The sequence below is a fragment of the Lepidochelys kempii genome, chromosome 2 (assembly GCF_965140265.1).
Source record: "Lepidochelys kempii isolate rLepKem1 chromosome 2, rLepKem1.hap2, whole genome shotgun sequence".
NCBI classification, from domain to species: Eukaryota; Metazoa; Chordata; order Testudines; family Cheloniidae; genus Lepidochelys; species Lepidochelys kempii.
Genome location: NC_133257.1, coordinates 252,505,523 through 252,527,875, shown reverse-complemented (window position 1 = coordinate 252,527,875; position 22,353 = coordinate 252,505,523). Strand labels below are relative to the sequence as shown.

At 42.0% G+C, this 22,353-nt stretch overlaps 1 protein-coding gene across 5 annotated transcripts in view; it reads right to left on the bottom strand.

Annotated features, from left to right (window-relative positions):
• PAXIP1 (PAX interacting protein 1) overlaps window positions 1-22,353 on the bottom strand; it is a 94,647-nt gene that overhangs the window by 16,862 nt on the left and 55,432 nt on the right. For all 5 annotated transcript variants that reach the window (XM_073334579.1, XM_073334575.1, XM_073334576.1 and 2 more), the window contains 7 exons: window positions 21,212-21,307; window positions 19,667-19,804; window positions 14,226-14,347; window positions 13,444-13,628; window positions 13,246-13,289; window positions 10,559-10,626; window positions 7,636-7,738 (listed from right to left, as the gene is read on the bottom strand). In XM_073334579.1, coding sequence (XP_073190680.1) covers window positions 7,636-7,738; window positions 10,559-10,626; window positions 13,246-13,289; window positions 13,444-13,628; window positions 14,226-14,347; window positions 19,667-19,804; window positions 21,212-21,307 — 756 coding nt within the window. The remainder of the gene's footprint in view (window positions 1-7,635; window positions 7,739-10,558; window positions 10,627-13,245; window positions 13,290-13,443; window positions 13,629-14,225; window positions 14,348-19,666; window positions 19,805-21,211; window positions 21,308-22,353) is intronic.

Below are 22,353 nucleotides of genomic sequence, written 5' to 3'. Positions count from 1 at the left end.
ATAGAAATGTAGGGCTGGAAGGGATCTTCAGAAGTCATCTAGTCCAGTCCTCTGTGCTGAGGCAGGATCAAATAAACCTAGATCATCTAGATTACCTAATCTGTTCTTAAAAACCTCCAATGATGGGGATCCCACAACCACCCTTGGAAAACTATTCCAGTGCCTAATTATCCTTATAGTTGGAAAGTTTTTCCTGCTATCTAACCTACATCTCCTTTGTTGCAGATTAAGCCCATTATTCTTGTCCTATCTTCAGCGGAGATGCAGTACAATCGACCCCTTCATAACAGCTCTTAATATATTTGAAGACTATTAGGACTGCTCCCTCCCCTCCATCAACCAAGTCTTCTTTTCTCAAGACTAAACATGCCAACTGTTTTTTAACCTTTGCTCACAGGTCAGATTTTTCTACTCCTTTTATCATTTCTGTTGCTTGCCTCAATTCCAAACAAACTAGGAACTGAATACTCACTAAAAACTAAATGATATCTCATCCACAGCATCATTATGAAAAACAGCAATATTATGCAATACAAATGAGGTACCGATTAAATAAGAAACATAGGATATTGGTGGCTTTGTCTAAAATGCACATTAACAAGAGGTCCATCATAAACTCATTCCTGTATCTATTAGAACTGGTTGGAAAACTGAATTTCCATCAAATGGGAAATTCCACATTTTAAAATGGAAATTTCTTGCAAAAGAAAAATTAAAAAAAAAAAAAAGATTTGGAATCATCAAAATATTCCAATTCACTAATGTCCAAACATTTTGATAATGTTAAAATAATAAAATATAAATAAAATACAGCTGAAACAAAACATGTCAACGTTCTCAAAATGAAATGGGAAAGTCAAAATGAATCATTTTGGACTTTACTGAAAATTTCATCAACATAGACATGTTTTGCAGTAATGTTTATTTTGACAAAACTGTACTTTTTGACAGAAAATTGTTTGGCCTAAATGTTTTGAGCAGGTCTAGTAACTATTAAATAAAAATATATATTTTTGGAGACATGTATCCCATACTAATCACAAGAAAATTACAAATAGATTCTCACAAATGCAGTGAAATCTACCATGGTACAGACTACTGTGAACACCACTATTTAACAAGGAACCAGAATTATTACTATCAAATATAGCTCAATCATGAGCATAGTTGTCCTCAATTCTTCCTGTTTGAACTAGAAATACTTCTCCCCAGCCTGAATTTACATTTTTAAGATTACATTAATAAAAACATTAAAAAGGATAGAGTGGGAAGCATAAAGCAGTCATCAACACTACTACAGCCCAGAGGCTGCATTAGCTGCTATGTAGTTCTATAGTGATGCTCTGTTGATTGCTAGTGGTGATGGTACTAAGGTAGGCAGACTCCGTGACACCCCAGCAAATCCTCCTCATATCATGCTTACTTGGGCGATGTTCAGGCAAAAGTATCTGGGCCTGAGGGAAGATGTTGAAGTTTCATTCCAAACCAATGAAACTTTCTGTAGAGCACATATATGCATCTTATAAATGCCAAACTGGTAAATCTATGAAGTGTACAAACTTCCTACATAAAATAAATAGGTGATTTTTAAAGTTTCAATAGGTTTACAAATCTATGCCATGTAAATATCAAAGACAAAACAATTGTACCAACAGTGAGCTTTTGTTTAGATAAACATTATACAGTGTAAATAGAGGTTACTGGAGGTTCTTCGAGAAGTGTGGTCCCTATCTGTGTTCCACACATGGGGATGCATGCGCACCTTGTGCCTGAGTCTGGAGATTTTTACTAAGCAGTGTCCATTGTTCTGCATATGTGCAGTTCTCCTCATGCTCTGAACCTAGGGTATATGTGGGAGGCGGTGCAGAATGGCGCCTCTCCAGTTCCTTCTCCTACCACAAATCCAGTTATGATCTACAGTAGAGGGGACGGAGGACAGGTAGTGGAATACAAATAGGAACCGCACATCTCAAAGAGCCTTTAGTTACAGGTTAGTACCCTCCTTTTCTTCTTCGAGTGGTGGTTCCTATGTGTATTCCACATGTGGGAGATGAGCAAGCAGTAGTCTAACAGGAGATGGGTGCACGGATGCAGAAATGATGGCTGACTGTAATACCTCTGTCCTCATAGTTGTATCTGTAGTAGAAGACTGGACCAAAGTGTAATGTTTTGTGAAGGTGTGAAAGGAGCTCCAGGTAGCTGCCCTATATATCTCTAGTAGAGATGCAGTAGTCTAGTGTCACATACATGCAGTAGAAGTTGCTTGCACTCTGATGGAATAGGCCCTCACCCTCTCTGGGGCAGGGATGTGAGCTAGTTGATAACAAAGGATAATGCAACCAGAGATCTATTTAGAAAGTCTCTGTGCAGATATAGCTTGACCACTCAATCTCTCTGCTATAGTAACAAAAAGTCTATGTGTCCTTTAATTACCGTTTTTCTTTGCAGATAAATGCCTGTGCTCTTAGGATGTCCAGAGATTGAAGCTTTCTCTCTCCTCATCAGAGGCATGCAGTTTTGGGGGAAAATATCTGGAAGTGGATGGTTTGATGAATGTGAAACTCTGGAATTATTTTGGTGATGCATTTTGGGTGGGGGAAAAGAGAGACCTTTTATTTATAGAAGGTAGTATATGGTGGGTCTGCCATCAGTGCTCCCAGCTCGCTGACTCTCTTGGCTGATGTGATGGTGCCTAGGAAGGAAACCTTCATTGACAGATGAGATATAGAACATGTGGCTAAAGGTTCAAAAGGAGGTTTGGAGAGAGAAGAAAGAATGAGGTTGTGGTCCCAATGAAGAATTGGCTTCACCAGCGGTGGGAAGGATCTAAGAAGTCCTTTCAGGAATCTAGTTGTCATGGGATGAGTGAAGATAATGTCAGACAATATGACAACCATACAATCAGGATATCCTGGGACCAGATGAGTGGGAGGAAAGCATTGCTGGCCGGGTGGACTGCTCTTAGTTCCAGTAAACTGATAGGCACCCTGGACTCCAAAAGGGTTTGGATGCCTTGTGCAGTATATTTGTCCAGATAAGCTCCCCAAACTAAGAGGGAGGCATCAGTAGCAATAGTTGCCTTAGTTGTAGGTGTGAGGAAAGGAGTCCCCACTCAAACTTTCTCCAGCTTTGTCTACCAGATAAGAGAGGCCAGAAACTTGGACAAACAGTTATTCTGGCATGGACACTGACTTTTTCTGGTGAGAAGATTGACTGAACCTAATTTTGCAGGCAAGAAAGATGAAGCCTGGCAAATGGTGTCATGTATGTGCATAAGGCCATGTGACCAAAAAGGGAAAGGCAAGTTCTGACCGAAGTCAGAGGTCAGAGAATGACCTGTTTTATGAGCTCTTCCATCGCATGGAATATCTTGATAAGTAAATAGGCTCTTGCTGTAGTTATGTCCAAGGTGGCTCCCATGAAATCTATGGACCTTGTGGTAGTCAAAGTGGACTTTTCTTGGGTGACACTAATTCCAAAGGAAGATAATAAATGGAGCAGGAATTGGGTAGCCAACTGGACTTCCTTGTATGATCTGCCTGTCATAAGCCAGTTCTTAAGTTACAGGAAGATGGTAAACCAATTTCCTCTTATCCAAGCTGCCACCACTGATGACTTTTGTAAAGACCCAGGGTTCTGTGGCTAGCCCAAACTGGGCTCTGTATTGGTAATTGTCTTCACCAAGAAGGAACCTGAGGAACCTTCTGTGGGATGGGTGACTGTCTATATGAAAATTAAAATTCCGCATGGTCACACTGGCATCAATAATTCCCTCCATGGAAGAGGGCAAACTATTTAACAAACAGTTTGCCCTCTTACAGAGAGGGAATTATTGATGCCAGTGTGACCATGCGGAATTTTAATTTTTGGATGAATAATGTATTTAGTTGGCACAGAATATGAGAATCAGACTCCATCTCCCATTCATTTTGTGGACTAACATGTATGAGGATGCTGAGAATGCTTTCCCTTGATGCTGAGATGGAACTCTTTCTATGGCTCCCTAGTGGAGAAGGGAGTCCACTTCTTATGCAGAATTTCCTCATGTGACTAGTCCCAGCAAAGGAGCCGGGAAGGAAGTTTGTGGATAGGGATTGACAGAAACTTGATCAGATAGCCATAGTGAATAATTTCCATCACCCATTTGTCCGTTATGAAAGCCCTCCATTTGTGGGCAAACTGGATATGGTGGCCTCCAAAATACTAAAGGGTAGGATGATGTGGCATCAATAAAGGGATACAGGTCTCAACAGTCTCATCAAAAGAAATTAAGGTGTGGCAATTGATGATGCAGGAGCTGTGTATCTTGGCCTTTGTATTGTCTGTTTGTGTGGTGGTTCCTGGGAGCACTGGTGGTAAAATGACTGAAGAAGTGGTCTGTACCATTGCTTATGATGGTTCCTCTTAGGTTTATGAATAGATACCCAGACAACAAACTGTTGTCCTCAAGTCCTTGAGAGAGTGGTGAGATTCATCAGTCTTTTCATTGAACAGGTTGACTGTATTAAAGGGGAGATCTTGAATGGTACTCTGCTCCTCGCCAGGGAAACCCGAGGATTCTATCAGGAATCTCTCCTCAGGACAATGGCCACAGCCATCCCTCTGGACACAGTGTCTGCAGCATCTACTGCCACCTGGAGAGAAGTTTTGGGCAATAATTTTCCTTCATCAATTAAGGACTGGAACTGAACTTTATCTTCCTGAGGGAGCTTGTCCTGAAAATCCAACAAACTCTGCATAATTAGTGACGTTGTATTTAGGAGGAAGGGCCTCATAATTTGAAATTCTAAATTGGAGTGAGGCAAAGACCTTTCCTCCTAGGAGGACTAGTCACTTGGCACTCCAGTCCGAGGGTGTAGTTTTGGGGTGCTGCAGCCTGGATCTTTCAGTGGCTGCTTGTACCACCACAGAGTTGGATGATGGGTGAGAGAATAGAAACTCTGCCCCTTTAAATGGAACAAAGTAGCGCTTCTCAGCACTCTTTGGGGTGGGAGCGCAGGAAGCAGAAGTTCTAGCTGGATCCAGGATGGCCTTGTTGATAGGGAGGGCTGCTCAACTGGGACCCAAAGGTTGCAAGATATCCAGCAATCTATGTTGGGACTCCTGAACCTCTTCAAGCTGTATCTGGAGCTTGGACACCACGCTTTGTAGGAGCTACTGATATTGCCTCTAGTTGTCAGGCAGAGATGGTGAAGATGGGATAACTGCCTCATCTGGAAAAGACAATGAAATTGCTCCCAAAACCATTGGAACTGTTGGATCCAGTTCAGCTCAGTCTTCTACATATTCCGATGGGGCCAGTTGGTGTTGGCCAGGTTATGGCATGTAAGGTTCATGTACTGATCCTGGGTAATCCCAGTATGAAGGATAAACCAGCTGAGGTGAACCCCCTGGCACTGGGTGCCACCTGTTTCTGAGAAAGTCATAGTTTGATTACAGGATGAAACCCTGATCTCTCTAGACCCGTTTCTGCATGATAGGGTGGGGCTCTTCTAGAACCTCTGACTCATCAGATGAAAAAGCTGGATCCTGAACTTCTGGCAGAACAAGTGATACAGTACCCAGGTTCAAGGGTGGGAGAGGAGAGAGACCCCAGGACCGCAAAATAGCTTCCTCTTCTGCAGCAGTTATGTCTGTGAATAAAGGCGAACCTGAGAGTAGGGGGGAGTGAGGATAGGGGAGAACAAAGATGTCCTCCAGAGAGACGTAGGTCTCGGACCATCTAGGGATATGGAGAGAATCAGCTGGTGGAACTGTCGGATCCAGTGTTTCCCTAGTCACATTGGAAGCTGGATCCCTCCAGGGCCGTGATGTTATTGGCAGAGTATGGTCTGGATGTTAAAGGGAGTGGCAGTGAATGCTTTTCTGTCAGCATATCAGAACCAGTACTGGAACAAATGGATCCATTCTCCTTCGTGCCACTTTCTCCTGCTGAGGTGGTTTACTTTGGCCTTAATCTTTAGGACCGGGGGAAAGAACTCTCCCAACTTGAAGGGGTTGGGGGGGGGGGTGTCTTTTTTTCTTTGGGGCAGCCTTGGAAGAATGTTGTCTCTGTGCTTGTGACAATGCCCCTTACTTTCATGAGAAGCCTTCACCTTAGGCTTAGAAGTCTCAGTCTCGAGCCCTAAGCTTATGCTTGGAGGGACTCTTCCTGTTGACTAAAGGTGATGTCTAGGGGGTTGTCCTTAGCCCGGATCTGACTGAGATCTCATGGCCTTTTCTAAGTCTTGACTCGCACGAGTTCTAGGAGGGAAGGAACAACAAATGTTGCACTTAGCCAAGATGTGAGCCTTGCCTAGGCTCTAAAAGCAGTGCTGGTGTTTGTCACTCACTGAAAAGGAGAGGGGGGGCGAGAAACACAATTCTGTAACCCTGGGACTCTGGGCATAATCCTAGCCTCCCGTGGATGATTTCCCCAGGATGGGGAAAAACAACTAACTAACTATACTAGTACTTAACACTAAAAGAGTAAAGTAGTAAAACTATTTACAATATTTATACACAGACTGAGGCAGTCAAAGAACGAAGCTGTGGACACAGAAGATTCTGACTCAGGCCATGCGATGATACAAAGGAACTGGAGAGGCTCCAGTCCTCACTGCCCCTTATACCCTTGGTTCAGAGCACAAGAAAAACAATTGCGCATATGCAGATCAATGGACGCACTACTAAAAAGTCTCTGGACTCAGGCGCGTATGTACCCATATGTGGAATACACCTCATTGGGCTAAAAGTTATGAGGGAGGTCCTCCTCCCTGAGAGGGGTGGGGCTTAGGACACACCCCTCTGCTTGGCATCTCCCATTGGTTGGCTTAGGCAGGGATCCATTTAATGTGCTTGCTTTTGTGACTCCCATTCTGATGAGTCTATCTCTCCGCATGCATTGTATAAGGAGCCTGAGCACCTAATTCAGGCTTTGAGAATCCCAGGGATTTTCTAGGCATGGTTAGGCATGTTGAGGCTGAACATCGCTACACCTAAGTTCATTTCTGAATCTAGCTCCAAGTACATAGCAAGGTTCAAAGAGGGACTGGACTTTTATATGGGTAACAAGAATATCCAGAGTTTTAACAATTAGTAAGTTTTGGAATGGATATAAAGCCTCATGCTTTAAAATGTAAAACAATGTCTGTGAAGAAGCAGGATTAAACATTCATGGGAGACAGATAACTCGGAGTAGGCAGATGTGGGGTAATCTTGCGCCTTCCTCTGAAGCATCTGGTTCTGCACAGAGTCAGAGACAAGATACTGCACCAGATGGACCTTGGGTCTGATTCAGTATCGTAATTCATATGTTCCTCACCTGAACTTGGTCATTTAGTTTGCTATTGGAGGTACAGAAGGTACCCCCACCCCTTTGAAAATTAACATGAGGAAAGAAAAAATTAGACACAAGCATGAAGTACTTGAGTAAGGCTAACTTGGATAGAAACTAGCAGATAAAACTCAATATACCGAAAACTATACTCTCTACTATTTTAAAACCATTCCCTACAATTTTCTCTCTTTATATCCATTAGGCCTGTTCTGCTAAAGTCTTGTAGACACAAATTAAACTTGATGTATTCGGGAAAATAATCTAAAGTTGCTAAACGTTCCAACATATTGTGCATAAGTGAAAAATATGAAAGTCACCTTGATATACTGCTGGACTTGTGTAGGCTCAAATCCTGTGAAGAGCACCATTGGGGTCAATTCTGGTGAGAGCTTTTTAGTAGGTGGTGGTATGTCCTCAATTCTACAAAATAGAAAAATACAGGACATCATGAAGACTGGGACCAATGTTTTTATTTTAAAACCACTGAAGCACAATCTTGCAAAATTTTACTCATGGGACTACCCGCACAAGTAAAGGTTTTCAATATTTATGACTTTTTGATAAAAGGTTGCCAACCTGAGAACAAGATGTGTTTAAGTTGGTTCAAGGCACAGACTGAGCACAGTCCTGACCCAGTGGAGGTCAGACTATCTCCAAAAAGGCTTCTTAAGCTGCAGCACTTTTCCAGAAACATATTGGATGCCCTGGCTGCTTTTCTTATTTATACTTGTAGATAAAGTTAAACATTTCACCATTATAAAGGACTGTAGACTTTACACAGTGAATGGCAGAATGATTCCCTAGAGAAAAATCACCAATGTCAAACCAATCATCCAGCATGATTTTAATCTAGAGAGTTAAGCATTTACATTAACAGGCAACATATTGTTTGTGCCATGAATGCTAACCCTTTAGAAGTCTCTGCTCAATTGCTCGGCCCAGTTTTGGAGACAGAGTGAAGAAATCTTTCACAAGATGATGTAGTCTCGGATTCATGAAAGGCTCATGAGTTCACTTTTTAGTGTATTTAAAAAGAGGCCTTTGCAATTATTATGTTTTTATGTGAATATGGTGTTTCCATTTCACTTTCTTTTGTCCATTCTCTCTTCCCCTCCCAACCTTTTCTATGTTCTCTTTGTTTCTTTGCCTTTTTAAATCCTTTTTTCAGTTTTGCTTTCTATTTTTTACTTCCATGTTTTCCTCTCCACTTCTCATCCCGTTTCCTCTCACTGTCTCTGCTTTCTTCCCTTTACCTGCTTGTGAAGCCCCCAGTTCTCTGCCTCTCTAATTTCTCCCCCGCAATTTCTCCAAATCCTATCCTCCCCTCTCTCTTCTAGTTCACTACCTGGGTGTACTCTCTTTTTTCCATCTCCTCCAGTGCATAGTTGGCAACTAGGGCTGTCAAGAGATTTAAAAAATGAGTCGCAATTAATCCCACTATTAAAAAATGAATCGCGATTAATCCTGCTGTTAAACAATAATAGAATACCATGTATTTAAATATTTTTGGATGTTTTCTACATTTTCAAATATATTGATTTCAATTACAACACAGAATACAAAGTGTACAGTGCGCACTTTATATTTATTTTTGATTACAAATATTTGTACTTTAAAAAACAAAATTTACCAATACAAAAGTATTGTAGTGTAATCTCTTTATCGTGAAAGTTGAACATACAAATGTAGAATTACGTTAAAAAAAAACCTGCACTCAAAAATAAAACAATGTAAAACTTTAGAGCCTACAAGTCCAATCAGTCCTACTTGTTGTTCAGCCAATCGCTCAGACAAACAAGTTTGTTTACATTTGCAGAAGATAATGCTGCCTTGTTTACAATGTCACCTGAAAGTGAGAACAGGCACTTGCATGGCATTGTTGCAGCTGGTGTCGCAAGATATTTACGTGCCAGATGCGCTAAAGATTCATTTGTCCCTTCATGCTTCAACCACCAGAGGACATGCATCCATGCTGATGGTGGGTTCTGCTCGATAACGATCCAAAGCAGTGTGCACCGACGCTTATTCATTTTCATCATCTGAGTCAGATGCCACCAGCAGAAGGTTGATTTTCTTTTTTGGTGGTTTGGGTTCTGTAGTTTTTGCATCAGTGTTCCCCTTTAAAGACTTCTGAAAGCATGCTCCAACACCTCATGCCTCTCAGATTTTGGAAGGCACTTCAGATTCTTAAATCTTGGGTCGAGTGCTGTAGCTATCTTTAGAAATTTCACATTGGTATCTTCTTTGCATTTTGTTAAATTTGCAGTGAAAGTGTTCTTAAAACGAACATGTGCTGGGTCATCATCTGAGACTGCTATAACATGAAATATATGGCAGAATGCGGGTAAAACAGAGCAGGGGACAAACAATTCTCCTGCAAGGAGTTCAGTCAAAATTTCATTAATGCATTATTTTTTTAACGAGTGTCATCAGCATGGACGCATGTCTCTGGAATGGTGGCTGAAGCATGAAGAGGCACATGAATCTTTAGCGCATCTGGCACGTAAACATCTTGCGACGCCAGCTACAACAGTGCCATGCAATGCCTGTTCTCACTTTCAGGTGACATTGTAATTACGAAATGGGCAGCATTATCTCCTGTAAATGTAAACAAATTTGTTTCTCTTAGTGATTGGCTGAACAAGAAGTAGGACTGAGTGGACTTGTAGGCTCTAAAGTTCTACACTGTTTTGTTTTTGAGTGCCGTTATGTACCAAAAAACCCAACATTTGTAAGTTGCACTTTCATGATAAAAAAAGTGCACTACACTACTTGTATAAGGTGAATTGAAAAATAAGATTTCTTTTATCATTTTTACAGTACAAATATTTGTAATAAAAAATAATATAAAGCGAGCACTATACACTTTATATTCTGTGTTGTAATTGAAATTGATATATTTGAAAATGTAGAAAAACATCCAACAATATTTAATAAATTTCAATTGGTATTCTATTGTTTAATAGTGCGATACTCACAATTATTTTATTTTAATTGTGATTATTTTTTTGAGTTAATCGGGTGAGTTAACTGCGATTAATTGACAGCCCTAGTGGCAACATGTAGAAAATTTTTGCCAGATACAACCATCTTACTAAGTAAGGGCTTCGATGGTTACAGGCGGACAATTAATGGACAGTTTTGTGGACATTCTCCTAAGTTTTTTAATAGCAAAGGAAACAGAAGCCTGTGCAAAAGGAAGTTAATGAGCTTTTGTCACTGGTTGCCAGTTATTCTTACCTTGCCCGTTTAGAAGAAGGCTGAAGACTTGATTCATTTTGCTTTGGTTTCAGGGGCAATCTCACACCCTGCAATTAGACCACCATACATTTGTGTCTGAAGTAAGCACAAACTTTCTGATTAGCCATCCTAGTTTTTCTGTTTCACAATAAAACATTTAACTCCTATATTTTAAAGCAGCTGTTCTCAACCAGGGCTCTGGAGACCCCTGAGGGGGCCACAAGCAGGTTTCAGGGGGTCTGCCAAGCAGGGCCGGTGTTAGACTCCCTGGGGCCTAGGGCAGAAAGCAAATCTGTGCGGTGCTGAAGCCTGGGGCCCCAAGCCCTACCACTGGGCCTGAAGTTGAAGCTTGAGCAACTCAGCTTTGTGGGGCCCCCTGTGACATGGGGCCTCAGGCAATTGCCCTGCTTGCGACACCCTAACACCAGCCCTGGCTTTTATATATAGAAAAACAGTTGCTGTGGTACAGGCAGGCCGTGGAGTTTTTATAGCATGTTGGGGGGGGGGCCATCAGAAAGAAAAAGGTTGAGAACCCCTATTTTAAAGTATATGAAGGCAACTAAATCTACATGTAGATGAAAAATGTGTGCTAGCACAGGCTACATTTCAACTGGCAACCTAGAAATTGAAGGCTGCATATCCTATTGCTGCCTACTTAGTCAATCAGTCCCTCCATAAATATTGTGGTAAGTACCAAATAGTGCAGGCACACAAGACCATATTCCTAAGTATCTAAAATCCATTTAAAAAACTGGAAGACGGCATCGGGCTTAAGGTCAGGTGTCAGGGATACTTTAGTACTGGTTTTGTCCACTGCTGAGTGCTTGAAAAAAAATGGAATTATTTAAAATATTTTGACAGCTAAAAAAAAAGTTCAAATGATGTAGAGGTTAATCAGCTCTTGCTTACTAAAGAGTATGGTAATAAAACTGACATAACAAATAATCCAGAACAGAAAAGATAAGGCAAGTATTTTGTGTGCAATGTGAAATTTTATCTGAATGCCATCTGTTGTACAACTGAACTGTATATTAATTGGTACAAACTAGAATTAACATAAAATCGAGTCAAACGTGAAATTGTTAAAAGCTAGAGAAATGCTAGTCAAAGTTTTCAAGATCATAAAATAGGTTAATGTTATTATACATTGACAAAAAAGGAAATTCAGAGTGGAAGTTGTCACTTCAACCTTAATTTTTGTATTTATATTAGTCTAAATAAAATAAAAGAACTTTTACATAGTCTACAGTATGGACTGCAATATCAAGAAAACGTGAGGAAAATGTGGAACAGTCATTCTAAATTTCCTTGCTTTTGACAGTTTACACTACAGTTTTACCACATTTTTTATCAAGACAACTTTTTAGAACATAATATTCTTAAATAAGATAACAAATGCCTTTCACTTGGTATCAAGTCCGTGATTTTGGAACTTCATATTGTGTACTCATAACAGTACTTGAAGCCATATGAATGGAACAATTCTGCCTTAATTTTGCGCAGTATAAATATTATGCTGTCATAAATATAAAGGGAAGGGTAAAAGCTTCTGGCCAGGGGAAAGCTCCTCTCACCTGTAAAGGGTTAAGAAGCTAAAGGTAACCTCGCTGGCACCTGACCAAAATGACCAATGAGGAGACAAGATACTTTCAAAAGCTGGGAGGAGGCAGAGAAACAAAGGGTCTGTGTGTCTGTCTATATTCTGTCTTTGCCGGGGATAGACCAGGAATGGAGTCTTAGAACTTTTAGTAAGTAATCTAGCTAGGTACGTGTTAGATTATGATTTCTTTAAATGGCTGAGAAAAGAACTGTGCTGAATAGAATAACTATTTCTGTCTGTGTATCTTTTTTGTAACTTAGAGAACCCCTCTAGGCAAAACTTATGTTTTTGAATCTAATTATCCTGTAAGGTATCTACCATCCTGATTTTACAGGGGGGATTTCTTTATTTCTATTTACTTCTATTTTTATTAAAAGTCTTCTTGTAAGAAAACTGAATGCTTTTTCATCGTTCTCAGATCCAAGGGTCTGGGTCTGTAGTCACCTAGGCAAATTGGTGAGGCTTTTTACCAAACCTTGTCCAGGAAGTGGGGTGCAAGGTTTTGGGAAGTATTTTGGGGGGGAAAGACGTGTCCAAAAAGCTCTTCCCCAGTAACCAGTATTAGTTTGGTGGTGGTAGCGGCCAATCCAAGGACAGAGGGTGGAATATTTTGTACCTTGGGGAAGTTTTGACCTAAGTTGGTAAAGATAAGCTTAGGAGGTTTTTCATGCAGGTCCCCACATCTGTACCCTAGAGTTCAGAGTGGGGGAGGAACCTTGACATATGCATTAAGGCCAAGATTTTCAAAAGTGACTAATGATTTTGGTTGTCCAACCTGAAACATATTAAAAGGGGCCTCAGGTTCAGAATGTGCTGAATATTGATCCTCTGAAAACCAGAATCCTTTAAGAGATTTCAAGTGGGCACCCAAAATTGCTTGGATTTTGCAAAATGATTTCTTTTCTTTTTCTGCTGAAGCATGAAAATAAATTAACATGGAGAACATTATCAAATACAGGAAGGAGGCTTTTTAAAAAAATATACTTTTATACCCATCCTGATTTTCACCTACTCTCTCATACATGGATACAACAAAACCCTAGCAATAACTAGTTGAAAACACAACTGAAAGACTAAGTCAACATACCATTAGTAGCTCTGATGATACCTTCAATGGCACTCTCCAAGCATCTACAAGAGGTGAAGAAAAAACATAGGACTGTGTGAGTAATTTGTTACAAAAAAGATATGACACAGTCCAATATGACTGAGTACAATTATAATTTTGTCCAGTAGGCTAATCTCTGTGGTATACAGGATATTGTGAATGGAAATTCCCACTTACCGAGGAGGTTTAAAATTAGATGCTGAGTAGGAGAAAGTGGATCCTGAAGATTGAACACTGTATATCGGCTATGCTGAATCTGCCGTAATGCTTCAAAATTTCCAAGCAATATATCGCAAAGCCACTGTGCGTTTACACATGGTATCCTCCATTCTTTGGCTTTCTCATACTTTAACCCAGTAGGCCTTATTGTGTGGAGGGGAGGAGGGGGGAATATTCACATTAGTAAAAAGGTACTTTCTTCAGTAAGTTCTAGAATACCAACATTCTCTTTTCAGCCTACCCTCTGGGTATTTTTTATTGGTAGTTGCAGCCAAATACTGTTTTTCCTAAGAGATGTTTTTGCTATACATGTGAGTGGTTGGTGAGCTAGAATTTCTGCCCAGAACAGAAGATCTAAAATGGCTCTAGTTGAAGACCTTTTAACCAATCAGTATTAACCATTTACTTATAAATGGCCTAATAACTGTACCTTCTCTTTAAAAGAAATAAAATTTACACTTAAAGGCTCAAAAGTTAGCTTTCTAAAGTCAGAAGTAAAAAATTGTAATTACTGGAATATAACAGGACTTGGAAATATAATTAATAAAACTGGGCATCCATACTGCAGTTGTCTGGATCACTCCAGGAAAAAAATAATTAACACGTAAGTGCCTTTATTATGAAATAGCTATAAATGAATAACATAGCAAGGAAGTCACTAACATAATCAAGGATAGTTTTGTAGCTAGACTGGAAATAGGTTACTGAAGATTTGAATGCTGTTGAAATAAACCACTTACTCTTTACAGATGAGAACTGTGTTGCTGCGACACAGATAGCCTGTGTATTTGGCCCCTGCTAGATAAGCCATTAGTTTGAGATCATCTCTGTCACTATCAACAAATCCGGTCACTGAGATAATCTATTGTAGAAAAGAACGAAAGTTACAAATAATAATAGTAATAATAAATAATAATAATAAAAGAACTAGGCAGTATTTACACAGATGCACACAAAGGTTGCAAATAAATGAGAGATTATTCTTCTCTAGCCTGGTGAACTTGTCAGTGTGTCTCAATAAAATGGAGGTTACTTATTGTAAGTGGAAGTTCTTGGAGAGGAGTGGTCCCTATCTGAATTCCACGTGTGGGTACACATGCACACCGTGGACATGAGTCCGGAGAGTTTAACAAGCAGTATCCGTTGGACTGCACCTGCACAGTAGGTCTCCTTGTGCTTCTGAGTGAGGGTATAAACGGCAGTGAGGGTGGATGCCCCCCACCCAGTTCCTCCTCTTACCGCAAATCTAACCAGATCCAAAGCAGAGGGGATGGAGGACAGGTAGTGGCATGCAGATAGGGATCACACATCTCAAAGAACTTCCAGGTACGGTAAGTAACCTCCATTTCTTCTTCAAGTGCTGGCTCCTATGTATATTCCACACGTGAGTGGGTGGCAAGCTGGAACGGGGGTGTGAGGAAGCCAGAAGCAAAGATGCTTTCAATACTGTAGATCCCACTGCTGTATCTGCAACAGAGGCCTGGACTTCTGCATGGTGTCTAGGAAATGTGTATGGAGCTGGTGGCTGTACCTATGTCCTGCATTGGGAGTTCCTGCACAGATCCGATAGTGGTGGCTTGTATTCTTGTGGAGTGGGCTGTGAGCTAGCCTGTAGCATTTAACAATGAAGCCAGAAACCCACTTAGAAATTCTTTGAGAAGATATGGCCTGACTTCAGGATCTCTCTGCAATTGCAATAGAGTGTTTTGGTGACTTTCTGATACGTTTGGTTCTTTGCATGTGGGATGCCAAGGGAGTGAAGTCTCTTCTCTTCAGGAGAAGCATGGGGTTTTTAGAAAAAAAGACAGATAAGTGAATAAACTGGGTGATGTGAAATTGAGAGATAACCATGGGGAGAAATTTAGGCTGGAGGCAAAAGGATACCTCTTCCTTCTGAAAGGCCTCTGGGGAGGATCTTCCCAGTTTGCTGACCCTTCTGGCCAAAGTGAGGGCCACTAGAAACACTACTTTCATGAATAGGTGGGACATGAAGCACACTGCTAAGGTTCCAACAGTAGTCTGGTGAATTTTGACAGCACGAGGTTAAGATCCCATAGCGATATAGGTTTAATAACTGGCAGGAAGGCCTCAATGAGACCTTTCATGAATTGTGTCATAGCTGGGTGGGTAAAAAGAGAGTGCCCAGCTACTGGAGGGAAGAAGGCACTAATGGCTGCAAGGTGAGCTTATAACAAGCCGATCAAAAGACCAGACTTCTTTAGAGACAGGAGGTAATCTAAAACAATCAGGATACTTGAAGTGACTGGGTAAGACTGATTGTGCTGTGCAAAGGTGGAGAAATGCTTCCATTTAGCTAAAGAGCAAGTCCTAGTCAAATCTTTTCTACTTTGGGTAAGTGTAGCTTGGACCAGGAGAAGAACAAGAAAGTTCTACTTCCAACGGCCATTCAAACACAAGGCCCTGGGGCGGAGCGAGCTCAGGCAGGGGGTCTTTGATTCTGTCCCTGTCCTGCATTAGGAGTTCTGGGAAGGGATGGAGCTTTACTGGAGGGTAGGCTGACATTGACAGCAGCTCTGGGAACCAAAACTGCACCAGTAGGGTGCTAGGAGAATGACGCTGGCCTTGCTGCACCTCTTTCTCAGGACCTGTGGAAGCAGGGGAATGGGAGGAAAGGCATACATGAAAACGTTCGTCCACAACAACAGGAGAACGTCATCTTGGAAGTCATGGCCTATGGCTCCCCTGAAGCAACATAGGGGAAGGGGTTTTTTGTTTGGGATGCAAAGAGGTCCCAGGAGGTGTGCCCCATTGCATGAATATGTCTGTCGGAATAGGCTGTGGATTTCCTACTTGCAGTCTGCCTAGAAGTACCTGCTGAGGTTGTCTGTTAAGGAGCTGCGAATACCTGGGAGGTATGCTACCTGGATAGGAATGTTGTGCTTGATGGACCAGTTCCAAGCCTGACTGCTTCCAGACAAAGTGGTAGAAATCTTGCTTCTCCGTTTGTTTACGTAGACGAGGCAGTGATATTGTCTGACATCACTTGGATATGGAAGGCACATATAAGTGGGAGGAAGGCCTTGTATATGAGGCGGAGTGCCCACAGTTACAATTATGTTGATGTGTAGCCTGGCCTCCTGTGGGGTCCACGTGTCCCGTCAGTGTGATTGTTCAGGTGGGTGCCCTACCCCAGAAGGGAAATATCTGTTACAATGGTGTCAACAGGAGTGGGAGTAGAGAAGGGGGCTCCCATTCTCACCTTTTCTAGGTTCGACCGCCATATGAAGGAAGCGACGATCCTGGAAGGAATGATCACCTTGGCGTTGATGTGGTCCTTATTGGGCAAGTAGACTGAATTGAGCCGGGCCCTTAGGCATCATAGATGAAGCCTGACAAAGGGTGTCACACGAGTGGCCTCACTGGGATAGGCACATTCTCACTGTAGTCTTTGGTCTGCAGGATATCAGAGAAATCAGGTTGCACATCATTTGAAATCTTTCTGCAGGGAGGAGGGAAGGCACTTGTAGAAACAGAATCCAATGTTGCCCCAATAAAGTTGAGCATCCTCGTGAGGGATAAAATGGACTTTTCTCTGTTCAGACAAATCCCCAGGGATGCGAGAAACTGAATGAGGAATTGTGTAGCTGACCTGACCTCCCATCGAGAGCATCCTACCAGGAGCCAGTCTTCCAGATATGGAAAAACTGTACGGCCCTGAGGTCTCATCTGGGCTGTCACCACAGAGGCTGTAGTAGGGATTCCACTTCCTGTTAAAGAATCACCTCGTAAGAGGGGTCCCTGAAGGGGTACCAGGAAGGGGGTTTGTAAAAACAGAAAGAGAGGAACTTATAGAGGATGCCTGATGGATAAGCTTCAAGACCCAACTGTCTGTCATGATTAGCTCTCAACTGTGGGCAAAAAAGTAAAATGGCCTACAAAAGTGGCAGGAGAAGGGGTATGTGGCACCAGTGATGGTAAGCATGGATCTACCGTGGATCCTATGAGGGGGCTGAGAATGGGTCACAATCATGGTGGTAGAGAGGGCTGAAAAGCAGAGCCTCTGAGTCTTCTGTTTGCATGGAGACTTGGCAGGACATTGGTAGTAGAAAGCATGAGGAGGGGGAGGCGGTCTTGGTTTATAGGTCTGACTCTGGTGCCTCCTTTTTGGAGCTGGTGTGTAGATCCCCAGGAAGTGGAGGGTCGACCTCGAGTCCTTTAACGAATGAAGAGTCTCATCGGTTTCCTCGTCAAAGGGAAGGTCCTGGATAGTATTCTTTTCCCTGGGAAAGACCAAGGATTGCAACCAAAAATCCCTTCTCATAACCATACTAGTGGCTAAATTTCTTGATGCTGTATCCACTACATCAACTGCAGTCTGAAGGGCTGTTTTTCCCACTAACTTGCCTGCTTTAGAAGGGAGAGGAATTGGGGTCTGTCTTCAGGGGAAAGTTTGTCCTGAGAGGCTACCAGCCTAGAATAGTTGCTGAAGTTGTACTGAACTAGCAGGCCTGGGAATTGACAATGCAAAATTGCAAGCAGCGGAAGAGAAGACCTTTCTCCCCAGAAGGTAGAGTCTTTTGGAGTCCTTGTCTGATGGGGTGGTCCAAAAGTATTGTGACCTAGTCCTTTCTGTAGCAGCCTGTATCACCAGGGAGTTGGGGGTAGAGTGGGAGAACATAAATTCGGCTCCCTTTGCCTGGACAAAATAGCCCCTCTTGGCCCTCTTAGGTGTGGGGGCGCAGAATACTGGAATATGCCAGAACCACCTCACTGGTTCCAATAAGGCTTCGTTAATCAGGAGAGCCCACTTACTTGGGCCCTGAGGCTGCAGAATGTTCAGTGGTTCATAAGGTGCCTCTTCAGCAGGCATAAGGGCTCTACATCAGCGTTTCTCCCACTCCCACATGCCGCGGCTGTGGCACTGCAACTGTTCTCTCCTTCCTAGGGCCCTGAAGCTAGACTGGACTAATTTACACCAGGGGCACAGCAGGACCCTAGCTGCATCAGAATACGGGGGGCACAAAAGGTAACTTCAAGCTAATTATGCTCCCTCAATATACTCCCGGCTCAAGTGCAGGACCTCAGTAACTGAGATCTGGGACCAATGAGATCGGTTTCTATACTGCAATGAACTGAACAGTACTGACTGACTACTTGATTTCTTGCTGTCTGACCCCTACGAAGTCCTCATCAACCTTTCTTTATTGAGAATGCATCAAGATTAAATATTTTAACACCCAAATTAATAGGTTGCTTTTGGCCTTTACAAATCCTGCTTCAGGCATCAGTGCAAACATTAAATTCTGCTAATTGAAAAATCTTCCAGTCTTCATTGCCCAGTTAACAGCTATATTAAGATGATGCTTTCTATCTCCTATGCTACATGTCCCTCCTTACTTGAATTCAAAATCTTCTCATAAAAGTTACAGGAACTGAAACTACTGGCTTTGGCCCCAATCATGCAAACATTACTCAGTGACTTCATGCACAAACGTTTGAAGGATCAGGACCTGTATGGGGAAAGTTCAGTGTCTTGTGGTGGGTTTTGCCGTTAGTGGTAATGAAAGTGGTGCAACTAAGACGCCATCCACTGCACTCAAAAAAATATCATTTCTCAACCTTAAGTATCAAAATCCAATCTCTTGAGTTTGTGAATGGTTAATTATCAGTCAAAGAACAGGTTTCATTATTCTTTTTGGTCCTGCAAATTGGGATTTCCCAATGCTGAGCATTAAAAATGAAAACATAAAAACTGCTACAGTTGCAAGAACATTAGCATCTATGAAGTTAGAGAAAAGTGATCACAGTCTAGTGGTTAAAGAACAGGGGACCTAGATTCTAATCTCGATTCTTGCTGTGCGATCCTGGACAATTTGCTTAATCTCTGTGCCTTAATTTCTTCGTGTGTAAGAGGGAGAACTATTAAAGGGTGTTGTTGTGAGGCTTAAAACTCATTAATGCATAAAACACTTTGAGATCAATGGATGGTACACACCATAGAAGTGAAAAGTTCTAACTACCACTTGTAAGAACAAGAGAAAATCCTTTATTTACATGTATCTGAAGCCAATTCCACCATTGGGAAAAGGAGTCCACATTTTACTTCAAATAGGTATTTTCTGGATATGTAAATGCTGCCCCAATACAACAAATATTCAATACTCGGTGCAATTAAGCTTTTAAAGAAAATGCTAGTTGTTTTAACTTCGGGTTTTCTTACGTGCTGAGAGCATGGTTTTCCTCCTGGTGGGAATGCCACTGGAAAATGAAGGGCTCGATGTGGTGGTATCATTTTCTTCTTCTTCAAGATGGAGTTCAGCCAGTGTGCTGTGATGCACCTCTTCCTTTCTCTCACAGCCTACCAACACATGTATATACAGTTAGAAGTTGTTACTCTTGCTTTAACTTATATTAAAAACAGTATGCTAGGACACCCATGTAACCCATTAAAAAGGCATGTTTTGCTCTTTTGAGCTCCCAGAGTATATAATACTTTTCCCCAGCCCTTTAGGTGCCCTCTTTCACACTACATCTCCTTCAGACATACCATGAACATGAGACCTGGGTGTTCCAGAATATACATTTTATTTCTCTTGTAATATTATGGAGGAGCTGGTCAAAGGAAACGGTTACCTATAGTAACTATAGCTCTTTGAGATGTGATGCAGATGTGTACTCTACTTAGGTATGTACACACCCAGAGCACCAGAACCAGAGAATTTGCCTAGCAGTACTAGTTGGGGGGTGACGCTTGCACCTCCTGGGTGTAACCCCTCCCCTGGCTCCACGAGGCAGCACCGCTGCGACCCTCCTCAGTTCCTTCACACCAAAAATCAAGAGTATAGACTCCAATGCAGAGGGGATGGAGTGGATGTGGAATACACATTTATATCACATCTTGAAGAAACACAGTTACAGCAAGTAACTGTTTCTTCTTTGAGCAGATTCAGACGTGTATTCCATTTAGGTGACTCACAAGCAGTACCTGCATAGGTGGGGCCTGGCATCTACTTAAACAAGGACTGCAGGACTGCTCTAACAAAGTTTGCATCTGCTCTGGATGCCGCAGGAATGGCATAATGGTTGGTAAATGTATGCACAGAAGACCAAGTGGCAAACCTGCAAACATCCAATTCTGAAATGTCACTTAAAAACAACATTGACATAGCCTGTGTCCTCAGAGTGAGGACAAGTTTTATACTGTATGGTTCCACTTTATCACTTATTTTCAATTGTATGTACAGATCACGTATCTGCTGAAATACTGAACATTGTAGTCTTACTTATAAAACAACTTCCATTTAAAAGGAAAATGGTGAATTAATGAGATCAGATCACAAGTTGTCAGAAAGACAAGCACACAGCAGGTTAAAAAAGAAATAATGAAAAAAATGTAAATATTTAATGTAGAACTACTCTAAAAATCTATTTTCTAGTCTTAAATTGCAGGGTCTCATAATTTCTCCAATTCTTTGTATTGATACTCCACACTGTGAATCTAATAACTGTGACAGTTTCACATATGCTGTCAACTTCTTTCCCCACTGGAGCTATGAAGTTATTAATACAGTGACAAATCTTGCACTCTTTACTGAGACAAATTCCCAGAAACAGCAATGGAATGTGTTCTGTGTTAGTGAAAACTGAAGAACTTGACCAATAGTGTGTTATTTATTCTGTACAATAAAACCTGCAAACATTGACATACTTCAGTGATACTTCAGTACATGAGCCTGTGTCAACTTATGTTATTAATTTTGCTTACCTGAACATACATATTACTGACTTGGCTTTCACAGAGAAGATGCGTACATCTGCTTGTAAGCGTAGGGTCCACAGTGCCGCCATGTGCTTGAATGATCTGGTAAACCATTAAAACCAAATTTTTAATTAAAATGTTCGTTAACCTAACAAGCCCACAGTTCCAAACAGAGTCCTCTGCTTAACAGACTTCATGTTAGTGGAGTGTTTTTACATCTTAAGTGCTGGCCTCAGTTAAAAAAAGATTGCATATTTGCAAGAAGCAAGAAAGTTTTGCAAACAAAGCCAAGTTCTTTCATACATCAATCCATCAATATGACAAGTGCGTTCTCTTGCTTATTCATCTTTAAAAACACATTCATTCATAATGATTTAAAAATGCATTACTTGGGAACAGCTTCTCTTTGTATGAATTTAAAAACGACAGTTAACTGTTCTGTAATTGGTGTTCTTCAAGATGTGTAGCTCGTGTCCATTCCATATTAGGTGCTCGCCACATGCACCGGACGTTTTTCCCTCAGTGCTATCTGTAGAGGACCGGCTTCGGCACCCCCTGGAGCGGTGCGCACAAGTCACGGTATAAAGGGCACCACCGGCTCCCCCCACACTCAATTCCTTCTTGCCGGAAACTCAGACAGTGGGGAAGGAGGGCAGATCATGGAATGGACTTGAGCAACACCTCGAAGACCACCAGTTATGGAACAGGTAACTGTCTTTTCTTCAAGTGCTTGCTTATGTCCATTCCATACTAGGTGACTCCCAAGCAGTACCAAGGAAGGCATGTAGGAGTTCATGGACGTGTAGACTGCAACGCAGCTCTGCTGAACCCAGCGTCATCTCTGGCCTGCTGAGTGATGGCATAATGCGCCATGAATGCGTGAACCGAAGACCACACTGCGGCTCTGCAAACGTCCTGGATGGGAACGTGCGCCAGGAAGGCGGCAGAGGATGCCTGGTCTTTGGCCGAATGGGCCCTCATGATTGGTGGTGGTAGGACCTGTGCCAGCTCATAACACAACGGTGGGCAACCTGCACGCAGCTCATCAGGGTAAACCACTGGCGGGCCGCAAGACAGTTTTTTTACATTGACCGTCCGCAGGCACGACTGCCCGTAGCTCTCAGTGGCAGCGGTTTGCCGTTCCTGGC